This window comes from Balaenoptera acutorostrata, chromosome 4, assembly GCF_949987535.1.
Source record: "Balaenoptera acutorostrata chromosome 4, mBalAcu1.1, whole genome shotgun sequence".
Lineage (NCBI taxonomy): Eukaryota > Metazoa > Chordata > Mammalia > Artiodactyla > Balaenopteridae > Balaenoptera > Balaenoptera acutorostrata.
The window spans coordinates 36,225,753-36,250,950 of record NC_080067.1 but is presented as its reverse complement, the minus strand read 5'-3'; the positions used below and the strand labels follow the sequence as shown (position 1 = coordinate 36,250,950).

General features: G+C 46.5%; 1 protein-coding gene across 1 annotated transcript in view; it reads left to right on the top strand.

Annotated features, from left to right (window-relative positions):
- CLRN1 (clarin 1) overlaps positions 1–13,770 on the top strand; it is a 39,584-nt gene extending 25,814 nt beyond the window's left edge. Inside the window, exon 3 of the mRNA XM_007188132.2 lies at positions 13,505–13,770. Within this exon, the coding sequence (XP_007188194.1) occupies positions 13,505–13,770 (266 nt within the window). The remainder of the gene's footprint in view (positions 1–13,504) is intronic.
- The last annotated feature ends 11,428 nt before the right edge of the window (positions 13,771–25,198 follow it).

The following is a 25,198-nucleotide window of genomic DNA, read 5'->3' as shown; positions in this document are numbered from 1 at the left end:
CTCTGGTAAAAGGGTCCCAGGTCTCAGCCTGTCTCAACCTCTTGGGGTCTTATGCCATCTACATCTTGCTCTTCAAATTATTTACCCAACCAAAATAGTTCTCCCTCTAGCGGGGGTTCTGCTAATATGTTCTCCATATTTTTCACAAGCAAATAATACAGTTTCAATTGTACAGGAATGATTACCCTACGACGGCAGTGTCTAAGTCCTTCTCATCTTTGGATCTCTAGCGAAAGCATCCAGCATGGGCCTCTGCACACAGTAAACGATTCAATACATATTCACTGACTTGCGAAAGCAAGCCCAGAAGGAGATGTTAAGCCGGTCACTTAAACAGCACAGGTTAGAGGAATCGGAATGCGAATGGGATGGAATTAGCAGAGTAGACCTGCAGAGGCGGTGGGACAAGATCCAGAGAGATGGGACAGAGTAATGTAAAGGAAGGCCAAGAGCTTTGCGATCAGGGCAAAGGAGCAAGAACACAAGTACAGGGGTGCACACAGACAGGCAGAGGCAGTGGTTCAATCTCAAGGGAAGGTCAGCTTAGAAGTGGGTATTGGGATTACTTCACCCCACCCACAACAGCAAACCAAACTGGAGCATCTGGGTGGTGTGCTGTTTTAGTGAAGGCCCTTGAATCAACCAGGGGCCAGCTAGACAACAGGATACACACTATTTTAACAGAGGGAATACAATGTTCAACAGTGGTTCTTCAAGGGGAGTCCCCAGACCAGCGGCATCTGCATCACCTGGGATCTTGATAGAAAAGCAAATTCTCCAGCTTCACCCCAGACCTCCTGCATCAGAAACCCTCGAGTAGGGCCCAGCCATCTGTGTTTTACCAAGCCCTCCAGGTGATTCTGATGCAAGTTCAGGTTTGAGAACCAGGGCTATAGGGAGCTGATTAAATAGATGTTGGAGGACTGAAAAAAAAAGGAGACGCTGAGGTAACTCAGAGATGGCAATGTCACAAAGCAGTGGCCGGCCCTAGGGCTAGAGAACGCAGGGAAGCGTTTAGTGTTACCAGAACCTAGAGGCTTGAGGAGAGGCCTCGGGGCACTGGGTCTCAGACCTCTGAGGAGGTGGCACTGTCATGTGACACCAGCAGGCAGCTCTGGGAATGTGGAAGGGGCTTGGGAACTCCTCAGCGGAGGCCCAGAGAAGTGCTACCCCGTGGCAAGGCCAGCCAGACCTTCCTCCCCTGCCCTGGTATCCTCCCTATTGGTAGAACTGGGGCAGGTGACAAGGCAGAACCAGAGTTGGGGGGGAGCCTGCACCCGGCATCACAAAGCACAGAAAAGAAGAGCTGGTTTGATGCCAAGACACGACAGCGTATTAAGTGCCACAGCCATCTCACACTCCGGCTTCTGAATGAAACTGAGAACAGCCCATTTGGAAGACAAATTATTTGACAGTTCTAACGGACGACCAAACTAACGGTATTTGAAAGGCAGGATGACTCAGAATGCAGACTTTAATCCAAGTCCCAGATCTTATCTCGGCTTTTGGCCAAGTCTAATGCAAAGAAAACCTGAGCACAGAAATATATGCGGGAACACAGGCCCTGGACTTACACTGTATTGTATTTATCCTTGAACTTGTTGCAAAAGCAGGTGCTCAGTAAAGGTTTGTGGATGAGGGAAGGAAGAGAGAGGGAGAAAGGAAAGAAGGAGCCAGCTCCAGATCTGCGTCTTACGGAGGATAAAGGCCTAGTGTTTCCAGATTATCTGTTTTTTTTTTTTAAAACAGATATAAGAATTCTTATTTTTTTTTTAAAGGATATTTATTTTACTTTTTTTTTTTTTTAAAGGAATTCCTTTATTATTTATTTATTTATTTATTTATGCCTGTGCTGGGTCTTCGTTTCTGTGCGAGGGCTTTCTCCAGTTACGGCGAGCGGGGGCCACTCTTCATCGCGGTGCGCGGGCCTCTCATCATCGCGGCCTCTCTTGTTGCGGAGCACAGGCTCCAGACGCGCAGGCTCAGTAATTGTGGCTCACGGGCTCTGTTGCTCCGCGGCATGTGGGATCTTCCCAGACCAGGGCTCGAACCCCTGTCCCCTGCATTGGCAGGCAGACCCTCAACCACTGCGCCACCAGGGAAGCCCAAGAATTCTTATTTTTAAAAACCAGAATTTTCAACAATTTTAAAAAAATTCTTATTTTTAAAAACCAGAATTTTCAACAATTTAAAAAAAATTCTTATTTTTAAAAACCAGAATTTTCAACAATTTTTTAAAAACTGTGCCTGACAACGAAACATGTTTGAAGGTCAGATGGACTGACAGTTTGTGACCTCTAGAGGTAACAAGTCACTCTTGAATCACAGACTAACTACTTCATTCCCTTTGATCTACATATAGTACCCGTAAGCCCCTGAAGGCTTGGAAAAGTTTATCTAAAGTTGTAATATTCACAGAGACCTCAGCTTTAAACCCCACTCGTGGAAAGATGGGGATTTCATGGCCCTTATCACAAACACTCGAAATGTGAGCCAATGAATCACACACTCAGAGGCCAGAGCCTGTACTGGGGGTGGGGGTGGGGGGTCCCTTAATGCCCGTGGGAGTCACACTTCACTAGAGACCTCCTTCCCCTGGGGCAGCTCTCTTCTGCTGAGTTTTCTCCCCTGTTTCTCTACCCTGGCGGCCTCCCTCATAGCCAGCAGAGAAAAATTCCTTCCTCCCTTTTCTTCTTCTCCTCCTACTCATCCCTGGGTTCCCCAAGATGCCACCTTTCCTTGTGCTGATGTCATGCCAGGGCTCTTTCTTCAGCTGTCTACCTCCCTGCCGGATGGGACCCCCAGGCTTGGCATCCTCCTTGGGGGGAAGAGAAGGGAAAAGAGCTCTTCCTGCTTGTCTGTCTGGGACCTTGCCTGCTGCCTAGAGTAACAATGCTGTGGGCATCTCCTTGTGTCCCCTGATGCCCTACAAGCCAGACCTCAGGGGGAGAAAAGGAAAGGGCGCCAGCCTCTGGATGAGGTCAGCAACCGTTTCAGTCACCACGGCCTGCTTGTCCTTGTGGCCCAACATCCTGTTGCCTTCCACTTCTCATGGCCTTCAGTCTGGCTCACATTCCTCAGCTTTCTTCGTGTAACTTGTCTTCCCACTGTCATTGTTCCATGAAACCCACCCAAGTCAGTTAATTTGCTCTTTCTCATCTTGTCAATCATAACCCAGGCCTGAGAAGTCTTTCCCTGAGTTAGGATTTTAGTAATATCTTAATGATCTCCCATGGTTCATTTTGGACAGTGATTCTCTTCCCGGACCGTGCATTAGAATCACCAGAAGTAAGTTCCCAAAATACTGATGCTGGGTCCCGCATCACAAATTGGAGCCTCTGGGGGTGGAGCCTGGGCACTGGTCTTTTTTTTTTTTTTTTTTAAGGCTTCGTAGGTAATGCTAATGTGCGACCAGTGTCAAGAACCACTGATACAGGTGCACTCACTTCATTTATTCAACAAACGCTGACTGAGTGCCACCACGTAGCAGCCATTAGGAGAGGTACCGGTGTTACCACAACCCATCACGCACACAGTCCTGCCTTCGTGGAGCCTAAAATCTAGTGGGAGAGTCAACAGAAGTTTACACAGGGAATTAAAGATCACAATAAGGGTGATGAACAAGCTGTCATGATAGAGAATGAAGGGAAGGGAGGATCGGGTCTTGATACAGTGGTTGGCAAAGGCCACTCCAGGTAGCTGAGTTCTAAAGATACAAAAGAGCTAAGGATCCTCAGAGAACTTCCCAAGGAGAGGAAAAAAACGCACATGAGGATGCTAGGGAAAGAGGCCAGCTTGTTGTAGGCACTGAAAGGAGGTCCATGTGGCTAGAGAACAGGCAGTGAGGGGAAAATGGGCAAAAAAAAAAAAAAAATTAGAGAGATCAGTTGACATCAGTTAATGTCAGACCTCAAAAGCCACGGTAAGTCTTTCAGAATGGATTCTAATTGCAATGAGACACTTTTGAAAGTCCTTAAGAAGCTGTCTGATAGCTGATTTACCTTTTAATTTCTTATAAATTTATTTATTTTATTTTTGGCTGCATTGGGTCTTCGTTGCTGTGCATGGGCTTTCTCTAGTTGCGGCGAGTGGGGTCTACTCTTCGTTGCAGTGCATGGGCTTCTCATTGCTGTGGCTTCTCTTGTTGTGGAGCACGGGATCTAGGTGCGTGGACTTCAGTAGTTGTGGCATCTGGGCTCAGTAGTTGTAGCTCTCAGGCTCTAGAGCGCGGGCTCAGTAGTTGTGGCACATGGGCTTCATTGCTCCCTGGCATGTGGGATCTTCCTAGACCAAGGCTCAAACCCGTGTCCCCTGCATTGGCAGGCGGATTCTTAACCACTGAACCACCAGGGAAGTCCAACTGATTTCCCTTTTAAGAAATGTCTGGTGAGGGGGCCTTCCCTGGTGGCGCAGTGGTTGAGAGTCTGCCTGCCAATGCAGGGGACACAGGTTCGAGCTCTGGTCTGGGAAGATCCCACATGTCGCGGAGCGACTAGGCCCATGAGCCACAATTGCTGAGCCTGCACGTCTGGAGCCTGTGCTCCGCAACAAGAGAGGCCGCGATAGTGAGAGGCCCGCACACTGCGATGAAGAGTGGCCCCCACTTGCCACAACTAGAGAAAGCCCTCGCACAGAAACGAAGACCCAACACAGCCATAAATAAATAAATAAATAAAAATTTAAAAAAATAAAAGAAAAAAAAGAAATGTCTGGTGAAAGACTAGGCTATTGCATTGGAGATGGAGAGAGATGAATGTATTCTAAAAACATTTTGAAAGTAGATCCGAAATGTTTTGTAGGTAGCTTAAGCAATTAGTAGACAGTGGTGGCATTAACCAAGCTGAGTAAGACAGGGGAGGAACAGGCTTAGAGTTTAGGGCAAAAAAGAAGTGGGGAGAGGAGCTTAGCATTAGAAATCAAGTGTTCCATTTAGAGCATGTCAAGTTTGAGATCCTATGAGATGTTCAAGAGGACATGTCAAGTAGACAGTCAGATATATGAGTCTGGAGCTCAGAGAAGAGGTCTAGACAAAAAACGTAAATTTAAGAGTTGTCAGGATATAGATATCATTCAAAGCAATGAAAATGGATGAGATCATCTAGGAAGAGAGTGTAGATAGAGAAAAACTGGCCTAGGACCAATCCCTGAATAACGCCATCAGTTAATTTTGGGGCTGAGAAGGAGGCAGCAAAGGGCACTGACTGGGTGTGTCTGGAGAGGAAGAAGGAAAATCAGGAGACGTGGTGTCCCAGAGGCTACAAGAGGGGGACGTTTCAAGAGTACAGGCCAACAATAGAAAACAAACTTATGGTGACGAAAGGGGGAAGGGGGTGGGGGAGGGATAAATTAGGAGTTTGGGATTAGCAGATACTGACAACTAGATATAAGACAGATAAATAGCAAGGCCTACTGTAGAGCACAGGGAACCATGGTCAGTATCCTGTAATAAACCATAATGGAAAAGAATATGAAAAAGAATATATATACATACATACATACATACATACATATATAAATAACTGAATCATTTTGCTGTACACCAGACACTAACACGACATTGTAAATCAACTCTACTCCAATTAAAAGTTTAAAAAAGAAAGAGTACAGATCAACAATGAAGTATGTGAAAGGGAGGTCACCTGCGAGAGTCAATGAGAGGGAGGGAAGGGTGGCAGGGGAAGGCAGAATGGGGAAAACAGGGTGAAAAACACTTTCCTCAAGGTTTATAACCCAGTAGGAGAGAGAGAGGCACTCAAATTAAGGAGGTAGAGAAAGACCAGGAGCCCAAATAGAAGGAGCTGAGTATAGCAGCAACTAGACCCATAGTTTCACACTGGAGCACTGATATATGCTTTTTTTTTTTTTTAATAAATTTATTTATTTTATTTTTATTTTTGGCTGGCTGTGTTGGGTCTTCATTGCTGTGCGCGGGCTTTCTCTAGTTGCGGTGAGCAGGGTCTACTCTTCATTGCGATGTACAGGCTTCTCATTGCGGTGGCTTCTCTTGTTGCAGAGCATGGGCTCTAGGCACGCGGGCTTCAGTAGTTGTGGCACACGGGCTCAGTAGTTGTGGCTTGCGGGCTCTAGAGCGCAGGCTCAGTAGTTGTGGCACACGGGCTTAGTTGCTCCCCGGCATGTGGGATCTTCCTGGACCAGGGCTCAAACCCGTGTCCCCTGCATTGACAGGCGGATTCTTAACCACTGTGCCACCAGGGAAGCCCTGATATATGCCTTTATACATTCCATTGGAGAAGGTTCCCAATTGATGATAGAGAGTCTAACCCACATATGCATGTAAGAGAGCAGGTTACGTGGAAGACTTGCCATGGATCCTTAGTGGAACATCCTAGACAGTTCAGTGAATATCCCCTGAGGATGCTATGAAATGTATTGGTTCAGGCCTTTTAGAGGTGATGAAAACCACCAAAATGTGGACTTATTGCAAAGTGTATTTATTATGCTTTCTCTTACATGTAGCATCATGTTTGAGTTACACCAAGCAAGGCAAACAAAGAAAATAACTGCCTTTCTTTAAAAAGGGGATACTCCTAATATGGACATAATTAATTACGAAAATTACAGCCGTGGCATGGAACATAAATAAGCTCAGTCATATGTAAAACATGAAGACAGGAAAACAAATAGCAGTACAGAAATAGAAGGATGCTTACGTTATATATCAGTTTCAGTATTAATAATATCCTGGCCTCTGTAATAAGTCTAGGGCATATTATTCTGCAACTGTTAGTGAAAAACCATCTGCAGCTTAGTTCCGCTTCAGTCCTTATGGAGGAGCTCTTGTTCAGAGTCTGAGAAAGACCCAGGGACACCTGGGCATTAAAGCCACAGAGCCTGAGGAGGGAGAGGATCGGTGGCAGGAAAAGTCAGCACCAAAAAGACTAGTTTCTCAGCATAAGCTTTGGAAGGAGGCCACAGAAGGAAGAGAAGTAATATTAGCCAGCCTGTGATGGTCAACAGAAAAGGAATTTTGTTTTGAGATACAGGGCAGCATCTGAAGGGGCAGAACCGTAGTGACGGGATTGCATTCAGGTCATTCACGGCAAGGACGCAACAGAAGGACTGTTTAGCTCACTTTGCACAGGGCCTGCAGTGCATGATCTGGTGCAAGGAGATGTTCAATCTTGTCCTGTCACAATTGCAAAGAGACTCCTGTCCTGTTCAGAACATGCACAAGTGTCTCCCCTCTGTTTCATTTAGAGTCACAACCCAAGTCCTTGCTACGACCGCCAAAGCAGCACTTGCTGTGCCCACCCTAGAAACCCGCACACATACCTCACCGCTTACTCCCCTCTGCCTGGTTCTCTTCTTCTCTCTGCTCAAATCCCCTGGTTCCCTTTGCACTCGTTGTTCCCTCAGCTTGAAATGCTCTTCCCCTCAAATACCTACCTTCTTACCCCCTGACTTCTTCAAGAGGCACTAAAGTGTCATCTTCTCTCTGAGGCCTCCCCAGGCCATCCCTCTTCCCTGCTTTATTTTATTCTCCTTAGTACACATCACACTCTGATAAACTACAGAATGGAATTACTTATTTTGTTATAGCCTCTCTCTCCACTCTCTCTACCACTGAGAGCTCCGTGAAGATAGGGATTTTTGTCTGCTTTATTCAGTGCTGTATCCCCAGTGCCCAGAATAGCTCAGTCAGCATCCAGTAAGTATTTGTTGGTAAATGAATAAAACAGAAGCAGCTCTACGTATTTTCTAGTAACAAATGACAATCTCCTTTTCTGAAAATCAATTCAAATGAGAAAAAGATCTTTGCATGAATCACTCTTCTCACTAACATGACATTTGTAAAACTTAAGTTAGATATGGGCTCTTCAACTCTCCATTACAGAAGACATTGTATCACAGAAGAGGGGGAAAAGCTGAACCCAACTGGTGTTATAACTTCCTCCACACCTGCTCTTTGGAAATACATGACCAAATTGCTCTCCATTATGACCTCAAAATCTACTCTTAGGTATTAGCTTGCTTTACTAGTCTAGATGGTAGCCATTGGTCTCTAAAACAGTTTGGAACTGGAACAGCTTCCATTTGGGGAAGAAATCATTGCTGGAGACCTCACCAATAATAACTGACTTTCTAGTGAGATTACATAATTTCACAGAAAATTAGCACTTACACCTGAAAAGTTGTGGCTTTTTCAACCCCATGTATCATCTCTCAAGACTCCTTAAAGAAGGAAATTTTCAACTTATCATTCTGTAGAGGAAATGGAATGCCTCTAACAGTTGTCATTGTAGGGGAGAAAAAGTTTTCACTCTTCCTTTCCAGGTTCTTTGGCTGCCTCATAATTAAATTGACATAAGACAGGTTAACAGGAGAAGAATAAATTTAGTTTCATACATACAGGAGCTCATAAAATATGAGACTCAAAGAACTGACCCAAGCAGGCCACGTTTATACCTTTCAGACAAAGAAACAATAAATTTGTGAAAAATTGACCAAAGTAGTTTGGGCTTGGGGTAGTAAATTAATGAAGAAGTAGCAAGGTTTTTTTTATACAGCCATCTCGGCCCTGAATTCCCTATCTCTGGTGATAAGGATGCCTTCTACCCTCCAGGTGCAGGGAGGGTACGCTTCACGTGGGAAATTTATTTCCTGATTTCAGGGAGACGGAGGAAGGTCAGAGTGTCCTTCTTGAGCTAGTTGTTTCTTAAGTAACTTTAATTCAAAATAATCAATCTGTTGAAGTGGTATATTTGGGAGTGGCAAATCCTGCTTCCCCTCAACATCTCTAAGAGAGTTTAAAGATGACATGTTAGCTTTCTGGAAATCTTGGCCATTACTTTAAATGGAACAGAAATTCTAATTTACTATTTCCGAAATGCAATCTTAGTGATAATAGGAGAAAGTTTCAGAGGTTTTTTTTTCACCTTTGAGGACACATTTCTACGGAAACCCATGGTACCCTAGACTCCCATGGACCCTGGCAGGATATTCCCACCCTTAAAGTATAGTCACTCTCAGGGGTCACCGAGGGATAAAGAAGCAGCTTTCTTGTTGTCTGTGACCTTCATTCCCTATATTGTAAGGGACTGGAGAGAGAGGTGACCGATTCTGTAGTCTCAGCTGCCAGAGGAGAGCCCTGAGTGTGTAGTGTCTAGTACATGACACATGTTTGTTAATTGACTGGTAATTCATGGTGTGACAGCCCTATAACTCAGCTATCCTATTCAGTCAGAAATTAACTCAGTAATCAAAGTCATTAAAAGGAGAAGGAAAAAAAAAAAAAACAAACCCCACTACGGTACCAGCCAGATGGTGGGGAAATCAAACACATGAAAGGAAAATGGCTCATCTTTGAGTAAGACAGCCGGAGCAAAACCTCGTATGCCTGGTTATATTCCAAATTCTGGCTTGAGCAAGGCTTGTCGGGTTTTCCTAAATTTGGTGTACTTTAATCTTTCTTGTGAGCTGGAGCAGTGTTGGTCAGATAGACAGACAAGGGGGAAATCTGTCCAAATGGCCCCAGCTGAGTTTGGGCTCTTGGGGGACAAGGATAACGGGGAGGAAGCGGGCAGGCCTGATCCTAACCCTTGGGCAAGAGCACGAATGAAAGCCCACATACCACGTGTCTCAACATTTAAAAGTTATAAGCTAATAAACTATTCAGTGAAACATGTTTATCCTTCGCCCTTGACACACGTCTCTCTATAAGGACCTGGAGGCCAGATTCAAATTTAGACTTCTTGAGCCCTGGGAATTCTGCACCTGATGTGGTGATGAGAGGAGGGCCGAGCCCTGTCTATTCGTCTCTCTTCCCGTGGCTGGTTCCATCCACACTGTAAAGGGCCTCGAGCATATGTGTGTGAACACTCCACTGCGTATCCGAGCTCTGACCATGCCCCCCAGACAGCTGTTCCTTGGCCACCCTCAGGCCTGTACAGCAGAAGCCACAAAATCCACCCCTGTGTAAATGGACCCAGGGAAGATGCTCGTGCCAGCCCAGGAAGTATGCTCGTGCCAGCCCAGGAAATATGCTCAGGGCTGTATGCGGAGGAAATTCCTGGGTCCCAGGGGTACCATCTGGCATGTGGTCAGGGACTCCAGATGGCCCCATCCCACTGACATCAAGCATTCCTCACCCCATGGGGAGGGGTGTCAACAGGAGAGAAAGCAGGGCCCTCTAAATGTGGGACCCATAGCAGGAGCCCCCTTGCTGGAATCTAAGGGCCAGATCAGAAAACGTGCTGAGCCCTGTTCCCACCACCACTCACATCCCTTACACACCTCTCTTCATGTCCCCAGCGGCCAGGCCACAAACAGAGACTCTTCCTGGGTATCTTTTGGTCCATAACCCATAAATAGGTATTGGTGGTCCCACATTTCCTTTAGAGCCAGAGACAGAGAGAGGCAAAAATATCCTAAATTCACACCGAGTTGTTTCCCTCCGCGTGTCCTAGCGTCGCTGAGGGGTTGGCAGAGACTCAGCCTGGATTTCCATGCTCTGACTCTGAAATGACCAAGTCGACCTCATGGACAACCCCAGACTCCAGAGCGGAATCTCAGACCATCCTCTTAACGACTACATCGTGTTTGGGGAGCTTGCATGCTTGAAGTATTAGCTCCAGCAAAGGGCTATTGGTCTTAGATACCCAAGCAACTTTTACTTTAAGAATTTGAAATGCAGTCTCAGTGTGATGCTTTCTCCTTAACAAAGCAGTACCTTTAAAATATTTAACAACTTGAAAAAGGAAACCGAGCTTGAATTTTCCTTTCAAGCACCAGGGAAATACAGTGTTTCGCTTCTGTCTGAAATTCACCATCTCCTCACACAAAGAAGGTTCTTATGGTAAAAGCAATGGCATTTTCTCCACAATTTTCAAATAAAAGATAAAGAGAAAACAGCATCACAGCCTCTTTGTTGGATCTAACAATAAAGGAATAATACAGTATTGCCAGGGGAGAGCTCTGGTTTTAAGCTCAGAATACAAAAATAGGCTGACAATTTTTACAAAGGAATATTCTCCAAGGCTGGTGGGAAGTGAAGTTTCAAGAAAATTATATCACTTAATTACTTGGGGATGTATGATGGTGAGGCTCAAGCTGGCGGGAGCCGCTCCCAGGTGAAATTCTCACAGAAGAAATGGAACTTCACCTTTCCTCCTCACCCCCAGCCCAACCCCACCCCCATCTTACCAACCCAAACCCAGCCTTTGGAAAAGGAATGGGAACATCATTTGCATGGTAGCACCTCATGTCTGGAGCGTTCTCCCCACACAGCCCAACCTCCCTTTGCTAACTTTTCCTACAGCTACTTCCAAAGGACCTTCTAGGGTGCTGCCCACCTTCTCAGTAATAGCCACCTGCACCTCCCTTACTATGACACCCACTGCGATTGGTTTATAACTGTTTTATCTGAGTTCCCTGCCTGATTATACTCTCTGTTACAGCAGAAACCATCTGCATTTTCTTTAATGTTGAGATCTCCACCACTATTCCCATGCTTGGCCCATAATAAGTCTAATGGAATAAATGAATGAGTGAATTAATGAATGGGAACTTAAGTGACTATGTTGGTGCTCCCAGGGCATTTGAATTAACTGTAATTGAAGGCAAAAGCACTTACCCCTCCTCAAGGAGTCATAAACCTAATGGGAGACCATGTGGAGGAACGAAGTAAGGGATGATGGTAAAGACTTGCAAGATGAAAAAATACATAAAAACCAGAGGAACAGCTACCAATTAGTGAGCACTTCTATGTGCCTATTCTAATACCAAGTGTTAATCTTGAATCATCTTTACTGTCCACATTTTATAGACAAGGAAGTGGAGACATGGAGGTTAAAATTGACTACTTTCACATAGCTACTGGCGGAATCAGGGTTTGAACCCAAATTGGTTTGACCAAAGTCTGAAAACCATCTCAGCGAGTTTCCTGTTAACTAGCGCCCCACTGTGGTGGCCCAGGATGCAGATGTAGCTGTGGGAGCCCTGGGAGCCCTGGCTCTCCTCGGTGCCCCTGACTCTGCCCCTCTTGCCACCTGCTTCTGCCCCCTGTGCCATCCATCCATCTGGGGGGCTCTCATTCTCCATCCTCACGGGAGAGGGCCTATTAGAGTTTCCAGGCAGCACTCAATATGACGTGCTCCTGTCCTGCAGAGATCTCATCCAGGCCACAGCCACACCACTTAAGGTTAGATTAGGCTACCAATGAGTGATAAATAAGGGGAAAATAATGATAATAATAATAATAGGTCTTCCCTGGTGGCGCAGTGGTTAAGAATCTGCCTGCCAATGCAAGGGACACGGGTTCGAGCCCTGGCCCAGGAAGATCCCACATGCCGCAGAGCAACTAAGCCTGCACACCACAACTACTGAGCCTGAGGTCTAGAGCCCGCAAGCCACAACTACTGAGCCCACGTGCCACAACTACTGAAGCCCGCGCGCCTGGAGCCTGTGCTCCGCAACAAGAGAAGCCACCACAATGAGAAGCCTGCGCACCACAACGAAGAGTAGCTCCTGCTTGCTGCAACTAGAGAAAGCCCACGCGCAGCAACGGAGACCCAACACAGCCAAAAATAAATAAACAAATAAATAAATAAAATAATAATGGGTTTAAAAAAATACATGTTTATTATTCTCTCACACAAAAATCTAGAGGTTAAAGTCCATTGAAGACACTGGTGGCTCCCGGTGGCTGATATCCAAAATTCCTCCTTTCCTGTTTTTCCATAATATATGGCTTCCATTTCTAAGGCCACCTTGTCTAAAACGTCTGCTGGTGCTCCAGCCATTGCATCCATATTTCAGCTACAAGAAGGAGGACAGGGGAAAGAAAGTGCAGGCCCCTAATACTGCACACTTCAAGGAAACTTTCTGGGCCCTACATCCCAGCCCCCCTCAACCAATGTAGTCCTCATTCAAGTCAGCCACATGCCCAGGTAAAAATCCTGAGCTCTATTACAAACAAGGAGAACAGATACTCTCTGCCTCGACACCTTATCCATGGCTGCCTTTGCTCAGGGACACATCTGGGCAGCTGTGGCCAGGTGGGAGCCCGAGGAGGGGGAGGAGCTATGTAAGCCTTCTGAAGGAAACCCTCAGCCCTTTCACAAGGGGGCTGGATGACTGCCATTCCTTCTGCATGACCTGCGAAGTACAGAGAAATTGTTCTTTTGAAGCCACACCATAGCAGTGGCTGCTTTATAGCCTGATTCCACCACTGTACTTTTAAGGTACCCAGAAATTCAGCCTTCTCCTCACGCAAAGTGGAACGTCTCCCAGCCTTTGTAAGATCGGCTTGATTCTACCCACACCACCCCAAAAGTCTTCTCACGCAGAGCCATAACCCAGGCACTACCAGCCATTGGTTGGAGAACCAAGCTCGTGATTACAAATTTGAAATATATTTTTGCAGAAGAATGCAAATGAGGATGATGGGAAAAGGCTTTCTTTAGTTTGCACATAAACCCTCTTCCCTGTCCCTTACAATCAGGAAATATTTGTCCCAACATGCTGTCTGTTCTTTCTCTTGCAGGCTCCTGCGGCTGTCTTGTCATGATATTGTTTGCCTCTGAAGTGAAAATCCACCACCTCTCAGAAAAAATTGCAAATTATAAGGAAGGGACTTATGCCTACAAGACGCAAAGTGAAAAATACACCACTTCATTCTGGGTGGTTTTCATTTGCTTTTTTGTTCACTTTTTGAATGGGCTTCTAATACGATTTGCTGGATTTCAGTTCCCTTTTGCAAAATCTAAAGACACAGAGACAACTAATGTAGCAGCAGATCTAATGTACTGAAGCGCAAACATGGTTAATTTTGTCCAACCTTTTAGATGCACGAATTAAAGTACCAAACCCTCTGTGATAATGTTTACAAACTATGTACTAAGGATACAGGCCAGGAAGTAAGGGGAACAGAAAGAAGGCTTTGGAAGGTTGTTTAACCTGGTGGGAAATTGCTTCCCCTGGGTAGTCAAGACAGTTGACTAGAATGGACAAATTGTTACTCCATATCCACACCAGAGTGCAAAATGCCTGCTCCATCAGGGAGGAATTGGAAGGCATGGGGAATATATTTTAATACAAATAAATACTATTTCTGATGTATCTACACATTTGTTGCCACAGGTACCAGATAACAGAGCTGGAATCATTTTCCTAAAATGATAATGCATTAAATGAGCATTGATAAAGTATATCAATGCACTTTTTTTAAGTCATTTAAAGCACAGTCTTACTATCCATGCCTGTTCGTCAAAATGTATAAACCTCTAACAGGAAAAAAGAAGAAACACAGTACTTTCAACAGACGTAATTGCTGGGACCACTGAGGAATCGTGAAAAATGATTCTTCCTAGTAAACTTGATGCAAAATGACTCACTGAGGTTGTTGCTTCTAACTTTTTAGTGTTTTCAAGCACTAATTCCCAATTATGAAATTATATTACATTCTGGGATTACAGCAATATCACTGTCATCTTGGGTTTTGGTCTGTCACAAAAGCATGACTCAAGTCAATTTTTTTTCCTGAATTACCCATGAAATTGATCTGCCACTGACCAAAGGCCACAAGTGAGCCTGGAACTGACCGTTCCTCTATCGTCCACCTGCCGCCCTCAAGAAAGCGCTCAGGAAGAGGCAGCGAATGACAGAGAACACACCGCCAGGCCCCTCACCACAGCTGCTCGGTACCCAGCCGCCATACAAGAGGTTTTGAAAGTGCTTGTTTTAAAAAGTACTTTTTTCTCTTTTGGAACAATTTACCAGAAAAGAACAACTGTCTGTATACCTGAGAAATAACTTGCTCTGATGGTGACCTGCAGCCCACAGGCTGACATCAGAACACTCCTTTTGTTTCCAGATGTTAGTCTCTCTACCTTCATGCAGGAAATATATCTGGAGAATTTCTAGAAGGCTACAAGGCAGTCTAGTGATGAAGAGGATGCTTATTTCAGTAACGGGCTAGTGGAGCCTGGTTCTGGAGGCCTTCATGAAACAGTTAAACACAGGAGCATCTCGGGGTCCCGTCTGTCCCTCTAGGAGTGGGCAGGAAAGCACAAGGAGTTTCACCGCCAAGGGTAACTGGCCTGAGATCCTGGAAGTCCCCAGAGTCCCATTGCATCCCTCTCTCTCTTCTCAGAGTTTTGAAAGACTTCCAACACGAAGCTTTCTTCTTTAGAAAACACCTCCCTGGTAGTTCTCTGTTCTGTAAACAGAGAAAACTCAGAGCAGCCGCTGAACCTTCAGTGACAGCCCAATAGGCAAACTAACGATCTTCCTGCTGGGAAGGAGAGGAGGACTGCCGATCCCTGCAAACTGGGTGCAACACACAAATACAAGAAGACGCAACCTGGGCCCTCAGAGGACAGCACGTAAGCTGTCCCCTTCTCTTCTCTCGGATGAAACGTTTGGGACCCATGGCCTGAGGGTAAGCCTTCCAAGAGGGATAAGGCCAGGGCGTTCCCTGTGGCGCCCTCTGCGGGGATCAGAGCCCCCGGGGTGACAGTCATCGCACTGTGTCCGACCTCCCGCCCCAGGTGGCAGCCACTGTCTCACACTCTCGCTGGGACTCGGGGCCGCCTGCTGGCTGCAGGGCGGCAAACGCAACACCGCGGCTGGGGGCTCCTTTGCCGGCGTCCGCACACACCCTCAGCCCCCAGAGCATCCGTGCTTATTACGCTGTGGGTAAGAACGGCAAGAAGCTGTGAAGCTGGGTCCTTTGGGGGCAGAGCTAGCCGTGGCCGCGGAGCAGGCGGAGGCTTCAGAACCGAACGCGGCACAGACGGGCGGGGGGGGGGGGGGCGGGGGGGGGAGGGTGCCTTCCCTCTGCGCTCACTTTACAGTTTACAAGTCTTTCGCTCTGGAGGTCCCATCTACTCCTTCAGAGCCGCTGCCCTCACGTCACTTTACAAGCATTCAAGGTTGATCACTCTGGCTGGTGACGCACACATCACACAGCCCTGGGGCAATTCCTCTCCCCTCTGGAGGCCCGTTTGCAGGGAGAGAGGTGAGATGGGGAGGTCCACCCGTCTCAGCTCTGGTGGAGGGAGGAGGGGTCCACGCTGGCAGCAGCTTCAGGGTGCCCCAGCTGGGAGGGATACACTAGCCTGCCATTACAGTGGATGTTGTCCCAACCATTTACCTATGGAAACCTGAACAACTGGCCAGGGAGAGGCTGGGGAGAAGAGAGCTTAGCCTCTCTCAGTTTTCCTCAACCTCTCCCCTTCCAACATGACCCAGTAGAGGTAAAAAGGGTGATTGTTTAGAGAAATGCTGCTTCAAGACCAGTCCCAAGCCATCAGCCTTGTTTTTCGAACTGCCTTGCTGCCCCTGACCCCTTCTATTTAGATGTTAGGAGCCTGTGCTGTTTGGGTGATCGGGGTGTGATCTGGTGGTCCGCCCATTCTCAACCCCCTTCATCATGGCTCATGGCAGTCGTTCATGGCTCAGGGCAGATGACTGCTTCAGCAGATAAGCCCCCTCCTCCAAGTGACAAGGGACAGAGCAATGCTGGTCAGTTTAGAGAAGAGGTACCTGCTCCTTGAAGCTAAAGGACAGAGAGAAGGACTCGGCAGGCCTGGGGCCCCGGCTTCCAGGATAAAATTCCCACTCAGGAAAACACCCTCTTGCTGATAAAAATGCTAATGCAAACTCAATAGACTTACACTTTGATTTACAGACTTTGCGATTCCCCCCGTACCCCCTTAGATAACCAGACACACCTGCCGTGTCATGCCCAGAGCTGGGGCTCACTGGCCTGTTTGGAAAGTCCGAATGAGCCCAAGGCCAACTGGATGACCCTGTCAGAAACCTCCAGAAAGTGTCCCCTGCGGGTCCTACAGGACAGTATCACACAGTGGCGGTAGAGACCCTGGGGAATAGCTATGGTGCTCTGAAAGCCACCCAACAATTAAAAGGCACACAATATTGTAAATCAACTATACTTCAGTAATTTTTTAAAAGGCACATGTCTTAAAGGGTAATATCTCTTTACTAGAATCTTGGTTGGAGGGACTTCGACTCACTCGGAAAGAACAGGATGAGTGGCAAGCTGGGTGTGTCCCTCACTCGGCACAAGTTCTCTTCTCCCTGTGGGCCAGCAATCCAGTTCTGGAGGAGAGGGAGGGTCTCAGGGGCTCCTGGTAGCCTCTGTTCCCTCTCTCCTCCAGTCTGGTTTGTAAGGGGGAGCACAGAGAAGGTGTCTGAGCCCTCAAGCAATTCAAGCCCGTGCCCCACCAGGGACACACAGTCTCAGGGCACACCAGCCGCTCGCCCTGTCGTTGCAGCCTCCTCAGGTTCCAGTTTGTCATGGACTTTACCTAGTGCAAAAAAGGGTGTCACATCTGATTCACAGGTATGCATTCTAAGATGCCCCAGCTCACTAACTGCACTTAAATTGCCATCCTTTCATTTAGCCAAGGAAAATGAAGAGTATGCCTTCACGTGGGGAAGGACCATGTTTGATGCACATTCCTGCCAGACAGCCCAGGAGAAGCTGGTGTAGACACCCATCTGCTCCCACATAGGTGCTCCCTTCGCCCTGATCTTTGGCTGTCACCCTCTCCCCACTGGCCCTCTGTGGCAGACACTGCTATGCACTCCCCACCCCGCTCCTCTTAGGAACACAGCTAAGGCACGTTTCCCAGCTCCTTTGCAGCTGGGGCCATGGGAGTGAGTCTGGATTGATGGGATACAGGCTTAAGTGACCCAGGCCATTTTCGGGCCTGGTCCTGAAGACCCTCCCGTGCGATGCCCCAGCTCTGCCTTCCCCTGGCACTGCAGCCTTGGAAGTCATGGGATCCAAGTGGCGGGGCTACAAACCAGAGGCAGTCTTCGTGACCTGCCCTGGACAAGAGTGGTAAATAAACTTTCTGTAGAGCCGCTGAGTTTGGGTGGTTATTTGTTACTACTTAGCCTCGCCAACAAAGCCCAGCTCTCCAGGAAAGTTCTGCTTTGTGACAGTGAGACACTCTCTGAGTCCCTTGAGATGCAGCCTGAGGCCAGGTACACCCTCTACCACCACCACCACCGAGTGGATCCCTATGCCGTCGTCCTCCTCAGAGCCACGGCCCTCTGGCCACATTACTCATCACCCCCCACCCCCGAAATGAAGACCAGAGAGTGAATTTTCTGCATAAATATCTAAAGAGTAAATAAATGCTTTTGCTTTTGCTGGTATCCTTCAGGATTCTTTCCAAAGGACGATTAATAAACCCCTTTTCATTCATTCAGAAAGGTTTTATCTTGCATCTACAGTGGATCTAGCTGCGTGTAAGGCATTGAAGATGGGGGGAGGAAATGTAGAGTCAGAAAAACATTCTTCCTTGATCTGTGGTTGAGAGCAGAGAAGAATATCTGTCGATATCCTTATTTTCTTTTTAAAGCTTCAATTTATTATTAGAGACAGAGCTTTAAAATTTGTGCAGTAAAAACTCCAACTAATCAGATGCGATTCCTTAGGTACATAAATCCCCTCCCAAATCAACAATTATCCTAGAGTTTCATTTTTCACAAAATGTTGTAAGAACTGTGAAATTAATTAAATAATGCCGAGGAAGACTTTTTAATGTATCTGAAAGAGCCAGGAGGGAGGGGGGGAGGCTTCCATCACTGCCCAGGTTTGGGGTGTCACCTGGGTCGTGCCTAGGCAGGCAGCCGTTTTCCCTTCCACAGTACCACTTGCCCTTACTTCCCCCTCCTGAGCGGTCAGGGCATTTGGAGGAGGGATTTTTTCCACAGTTCTGGGTCAGACGAGTCCTGAGTGAAGCCTCGGGGCCCTGACCAGAGTCCTTCCTGCAAGGACACTGATGGGAAGCCCTCTCCCTGCTGTCAGCTGAGGCTTCACCTGGACGGCAATGAGGGTGACACCCAGGCACTGCCTTCATTTCCCCAATATTCTCTGGTGCTGGAAAAAGATGGTACTCAGTCCAGCAGAGATTCTAGGTTTAATCTAGGTGTACCTCTCCCCCTCCTGCCCATCCCCAGCCCTAGGAATTTTCCAGCTAGTTTGGAGACAAAAGCAAACTTTTTCTTCAAGAATGTATCTGACTCTGTTTCACACCTAAATTAGTGACTACTGAACTTAACATCACTTTTTTTTTTTTTTTAAATTTATTTTTGGCTGTGTTGGGTCTTCGTTTCTGTGCAAGAGCTTTCTCTAGTTGCGGCGAGCGGGGGCCGCTCTTCATCGCGGTGCGCGGGCCTCTCACTGTCACGGCCTCTCTTGTTGCGGAGCACAGGCTCCAGACACGCAGGCTCAGTAGTTGTGGCTCACGGGCCCAGTTGCTCCGCGGCACGTGGGATCTTCCCAGACCAGGGCTCGAACCCTTGTCCCCTGCATTGGCAGGCAGATTCTCAACCACTGTGCCACCAGGGAAGCCCCTTAACATCACTTTTTAAGTCCACCATCGTCACCCCCTTCTCCCCAAAGCTTATGTGTAGCTACCTGGACTGGCCACAGGTATCTGGAATACAGGTGAAGAAGTGAAACTGACACAGGAGAGCAGAAAAGCAAACAGAACCAGTGAAATATTGCACCCTCCACCCAACACACACACATTAACATGAAACTGGCAACAAGGACCTACTGTATAGCACTGGAAACTATACTCAATATTTTGTAATAACCCATAAGGGAAAAGAATCTTAAAAAGAATACATATATATATATAACTGCATCACTGTGCTGTACACTTGAAACTAACATGACATTGTAAATCAAGTATACTTCAATTAAAAAAAAACGAACTGGGAGCTCTTTTATTCACGGTTTTTTTTTTTTTCTTCACTTTCAAGCAAACTTCACAACTGCCCTCCCACCTGCACAAATATTGCTATTTCCTTTTTAAAATTCATAAATATATAAAAACATAAAGTGTATTTATGCCATATCAATTAATCCTCTATTCTTTACCTCAAAAGAAAGAAAACTTCCTAGTTTACTTAATATCTTGGTCAGTGAATATTTAATATAGAAAAAAAACCCCACTTAAAACATCTTAACCAAGGAAGGAAAGAGTGAGAGCAAGAATGCATGGGAGAGAAATCCATCTGAAAGACACAAGGCATCTCCATCACACTGGTACATGAGGACGGTTTATGCACTCAGGCCCCAGGGAGAAAGCCAGTAGGACCAAGGTTGCCCTTCCCCTCCCTTCTCTTCTCTCCTACACCCTCCTCTGTGTGTATGTGTGTGTGTGTGTGTGTGTGTGTGTGTGTGTGTGTCTAAGGCCACATGCCTCTGGCCCCTGTTTCTCCCTGTACCTCTAATTCACTTTCCTCTCTCTCTCTGCATACCAGCTTTCTTTGCTTTTTCAAAACATGAGGGGGAAAAGTCCAGCTCTATATTATCTGCAGGATCTACATTATCCCCAAGATCCAGAACCAATGAGTGAGAGGGAATGGGGGAGGGAGGGAAGGAGGGGGGGAGAGAGAGAGAGAGAGAGAGAGAGAGAGAGAATGAACATCAGAATGATACAGCCCAGCCTCTGCATCAGATGCCCTTGGTCACGTGCCCATCCTTACTCCACACAACTGAAGAGAGAGATGAGTCACAGCTGCAGGGAGGGGCTGGGCCCAGAGGATGAGTGAGTGAGTGTGTGTGTGTGTGTGTGTGTGTGTGTGTGAGGGGAGGTCTCCTAGAAGAGGATATGAGTTTGGCAGGTACCCCAAAACTACCCATCATGGTTGCTTATGTGATTCTGCATCCCATACATTAATCTTTATTCCTTGTTATCTTTTAGTGTCATTTCTTGCCTTGTAATGACTGATCAAACTTCCTTCACAATTTCTTACCCATTTTATTGTTTTCTAAAATCAGAGAGAGAAAGACATGGAGATACATTGAGAGAAAGACGTGGAGATACAGCTTCAGTTTTTCTCTGTGTATCGCATTCACAGATATCCCAGCTGACCGAACAATAAGTACTTCCTTAAGAGGGGGAAGGGGGAGGGGCTCTCTAGATGATTTCTACGGAAAAGGCAAAGCAGTTTCGTTTCTAGATGTATTCATTCTATTCTAACGTGACAGCCTTTTCCCATCCTTTCTCTGGCCTTCTTCACCCACTCCATAGCACACCTATGGCCAAACCCACACGTACGTAATGAGCTCGGTGAGCAAAAGGGCCTGAGCGGAGATTGTTCTCATCATGTTTACAAACCCACATTTCTCTGCAAGAAGCTCACTTCAAGCCTTCTTATCTTCCTCCTGCCTTGCTTCTGGCTATTCTGTGAGTCACATTAAAGTTCTTTATCTCATGAAACACATGCAGGATCAATAGCCATGCTTTCCCGTGTGTTTAATGTCTGCTGAAGAAAGCGGCAGGACCTGACTCACTATGGGCACGCTTGCCCCCCCTTGTTGCAAGAGATGCCATGTGAACCCGCAAAGCCCCGGCCATTGGGTTCAAGGTGAGAGCTCTCCCAGCCTCACCTGAGTGGCCTTTGGCTTGTGATATAGTCCCATAGCACAACCACAGAGCGTCCTGTTTTTTGGAGGATTCTTAAAGGCATTTCCTTCACGTCTTGGTATTAGGATTTGTTGTTCTTCCAAAGAACCATGGTTGGTTGGTTGTTTCAATGGTGGTATCACCACCCCCCCAAACCCCCAAGTTGTTCAGTCACCGAAAAGCCTAAAGCCGCATCTGTGGCTCACTTGTGGCATCTAGGATTTCAAAGATACACGTTATGTCCTAGTCACTAGCCTTATTCCTGGCTGGATTCGGGTTCCAATGATTTTTACATTTTTTGAAAGGTATTTACCTATTACTTCTACTTCTATTTTATGATATCTTCATGAATTGTATACTACTTTAGGAGTTGCTGTAAGTTTTTTTGAACAAGCTGGGATATAAATTTTACAAATCCAAGTCTTTCCATCATCCTAGGACTACAAGGGCTTAAGGAAAGATGTAAATAAAATATAACCCAATCCTCAAAATGCTTTCACCATAAATCAGTTCTGTTTCATCCACTGCTGAATCCCTAGAACAATGCCTGATGTGTGCTAAGCACTCAATACATTTTTGTTAAATGTTGATGGCCAATTTTCAACCCTTCTTTCTGTCCCAGAGACCTGACTGCTTCTAATCTTTACTGAAGTCCCTAAACTCAGTCCCCTCCCTACCATCTTGCATGTACCCTTCCCCTTGGTTTCTGTCTAACCATAAATCTACCAGGGCTTTCACTCCTTCATTTTGGAGGGGGTGGTGATGTTGAGATATAAGGTCTATTGTACTGCCACATCTTCCCAATCTTTTGCCAGTAACTGCCTACAACACTCAAGAGAAGCTGCCGATGCTGGTTCTAGTGAATGAATCAAATGACTCGCAAGATATTGGTTAAGCTTCAACCACATGCCCTACAGGAAAGACGTACAAGGCACTGGCCCCTGCTCTTAGAACTTAAATCAGTTTCCTAAAATCACTGAAACTACGCTGCCACTAAAATACAGACTATTTTCTCAGTAAGTAAATACAAATTGAACCAGCTTGTTGAAGCAGGAACGAGACTTGGTTTAAGCCCAAACTCTTGCTCTCACCAGTTCTGTAATGTTGGGGCATCACCTAACTTTTCCTGACCTTTGTTGACCCATCTGAAACCAATATAAATATCCCTAGACTTCCCCAGTAGATGAACATAAATAACAATCATACTAGATTTAATTTCCAAATTTCGATGGCTCTTAATAGTCAGCCCCCTGCCAAAAAGAGAACCAAGGCATTGCTTCCCACCCTGCCCTCTCACCCAAGTCCCTCCTACTTCATTCTGGAAGTTTCTAAGTCCTCCTGTTTCCTCTGCTATCCCAGCTCCCACACCAAGACAGCTCACAGCCTACCTGCCTCTGAGGGTTCTATGACAAGACTGTTTTCCCAAGGCAAAGGAATTGTTCCCCAGGGACACTCTGTAACCCTAGGGTTCTAGAACTCATGGAGTCTGTGATAGAGCGAGGGCATGGGTGGAGAAGAGCGCACTCTGTCATCTGTACCCCCCACTAGCCTTGTTTGTGCCTGGGATGTCACAGATCTTTCAGGAAAGCCCAAAACCAGACCTGTAGGCTGAGCACAACCCAAATGCCACACATGGGATGGCATTCTCTCCTGTCACAAGTCCCTCTTCTCTCCTCTCCAGGCACCCAGCTACAAAATTTCCTTCTCTGACCCAACAGGTCATGCTTATCAGCTCTTGTCGATGTCTTATAAATGCATCCAGAAAGGACCGTAGCCTACGATCTGTAGAGTCAGGGTTGGATCCAAAGCTGCATTATACGTGAAAGACGACCCACTCAAAAAACCTCTACAGTCCCTCTCGACTAAAGCAACTAATGATTTGAAGGAATCCAGCACTTCCTGGAGGGCACAGCAGGGCCAGGCAGGGCAGCACGTCACTGGGAGCACTGACTTTGACTGTGCAGGGGTGAGGAGGTGGTACCAGGACCTGCCCTAACCTGGCAGCCCCACATCAGAGGCATTTGCCAGTCTGTTCTGCACAGGGTCCTGCCATGCAGACCAAAGAGCCAAGAGAGAAGGTGGACAGTACGTATTTTAAGCCCTCAGTATTCCTTATTCATCTAATTTTAAGGCCTCTTCCTCCTTTTCTTTCTTCCTCAGTTATATTAGTACTACTTCCCATTTTTCTTTAAGCAGTGAAAGGTTTATATCATATTTTTTAAATGGCTCACTTTGGAAATTGGAAGCTTCTGTGTAGGGCAGCTTGGGAGCTTTCTAAATCTGCTCCCTGCTCAGAAAGTTCAAAGCTATATCTTCAGCACCTTTTGAGTTACAAATCCCTCAGATTCCAAGTCAAAGTAATCCATGCCTTCAGCTGAGGTATCAGCCTGGCCCCCATTAAAGGTAGAGGACTATGTTGGCTCAGCAAGGTCACAGAGCCAGAGCAAGAGTAATGCAGTGTTGATTTAGGTCTACAGGCTGGCCGTGGAGAGATGCTTAGGGCCCTGGAGAGGCCATATCTGTGGAGGCGGCACGGAGGAAGCAAGAACCCATCCTGGGGAGGGGTCCTCGTGTGCAGTCGTTTCACAGCAAATTATCGAAAGGAAATGGCATAGTTGGATTTACGTTATAGAAGGACATGCTGGGGCCTGTTGAGGAGGGGTAGGAGCAGACACTGGTCAACCAACAAGGACATTTTATAGAAACTCACCCAGGAGATGATGAGAGTCTGACTCAGGCAGTAAAGGGATGCAGAAATGTTTATGAGGCTAAATCGTCAGGGTCTGATGATTGACCAAATGGGAGGAGTAGAAGTGAGTTCAGTTCTATACCAAAATCTCTCTCCCCTACTGCAGTAGCTTGAATAAAATCTCACTTGCCATTTTTAATAAGTGTCCGGTGAACATTTTTGCTGTTAAACCAAAGACAAACTACCCAAATATGAAGTGGGTGAGGAGTGAGAAGACAGAATGTAGGACTAGAGCCTCAGAGGTCGGGCCCACAGTTCAGTGAGGGCAGTCAGAGGACTCTCCATGCAGGAGAGCTAAATGCTTGGGAGGTGTCTTGGGGGCCAGAAGAAATAGCCAGATAAACATAGGAGAAGCCAGGTCTTCTGCCTTCAAATCCAGTACAGCTAAGCTTGCTTGTGATTGCACAGAGTGTGGTGTGGATGCACACAAATGTGGAAACGTACACATGTGGGCACACACACAAGCAAACTAGGCAGCCACCTGTGCAGTACAGTGTTGAATGGGGGTGGAGAGGGTCGAAAGCTCTTCCCTTTTCCCAGAAAGGCCACCTTCTCAGTTCTGTTCTGACACATAAAATTCTTTTATTAGAAAAAAATATGTTTTATTATGTAATTAGAATTAAGGCTGATTTGATCAGCCTGGGAGAGGTATATATCTACAAATTCACATTTTTTACAGTGTCAATAATTGTTGTTGGATCCTTTTCTAATGGCCAGTTTTGATTGGGAAAGAACATGGAAACCGAAGAAACCACAATTTACCTTTCACTTTGAGAGGGTGAAAGGGCACAGATTTATAAGATGAGGGCACCAAATGTTAAACACTGCCAAGTTTGCCAATAATAGAGTTTAGCTGAGGTTCTTGTACGGAAAAGAAACTACCCTAATAAACTGAAGCAAAGAAATGGAATTTATTGAAGGAATAAGGCATCTCACAGAATACAAAGACTTGCTGACCTCTAGGACCCTGGAAAGACTCCAGGATCCCAGGGTTTGTGATTGGCCCCTACAGACCTCAACCACTAGTAGG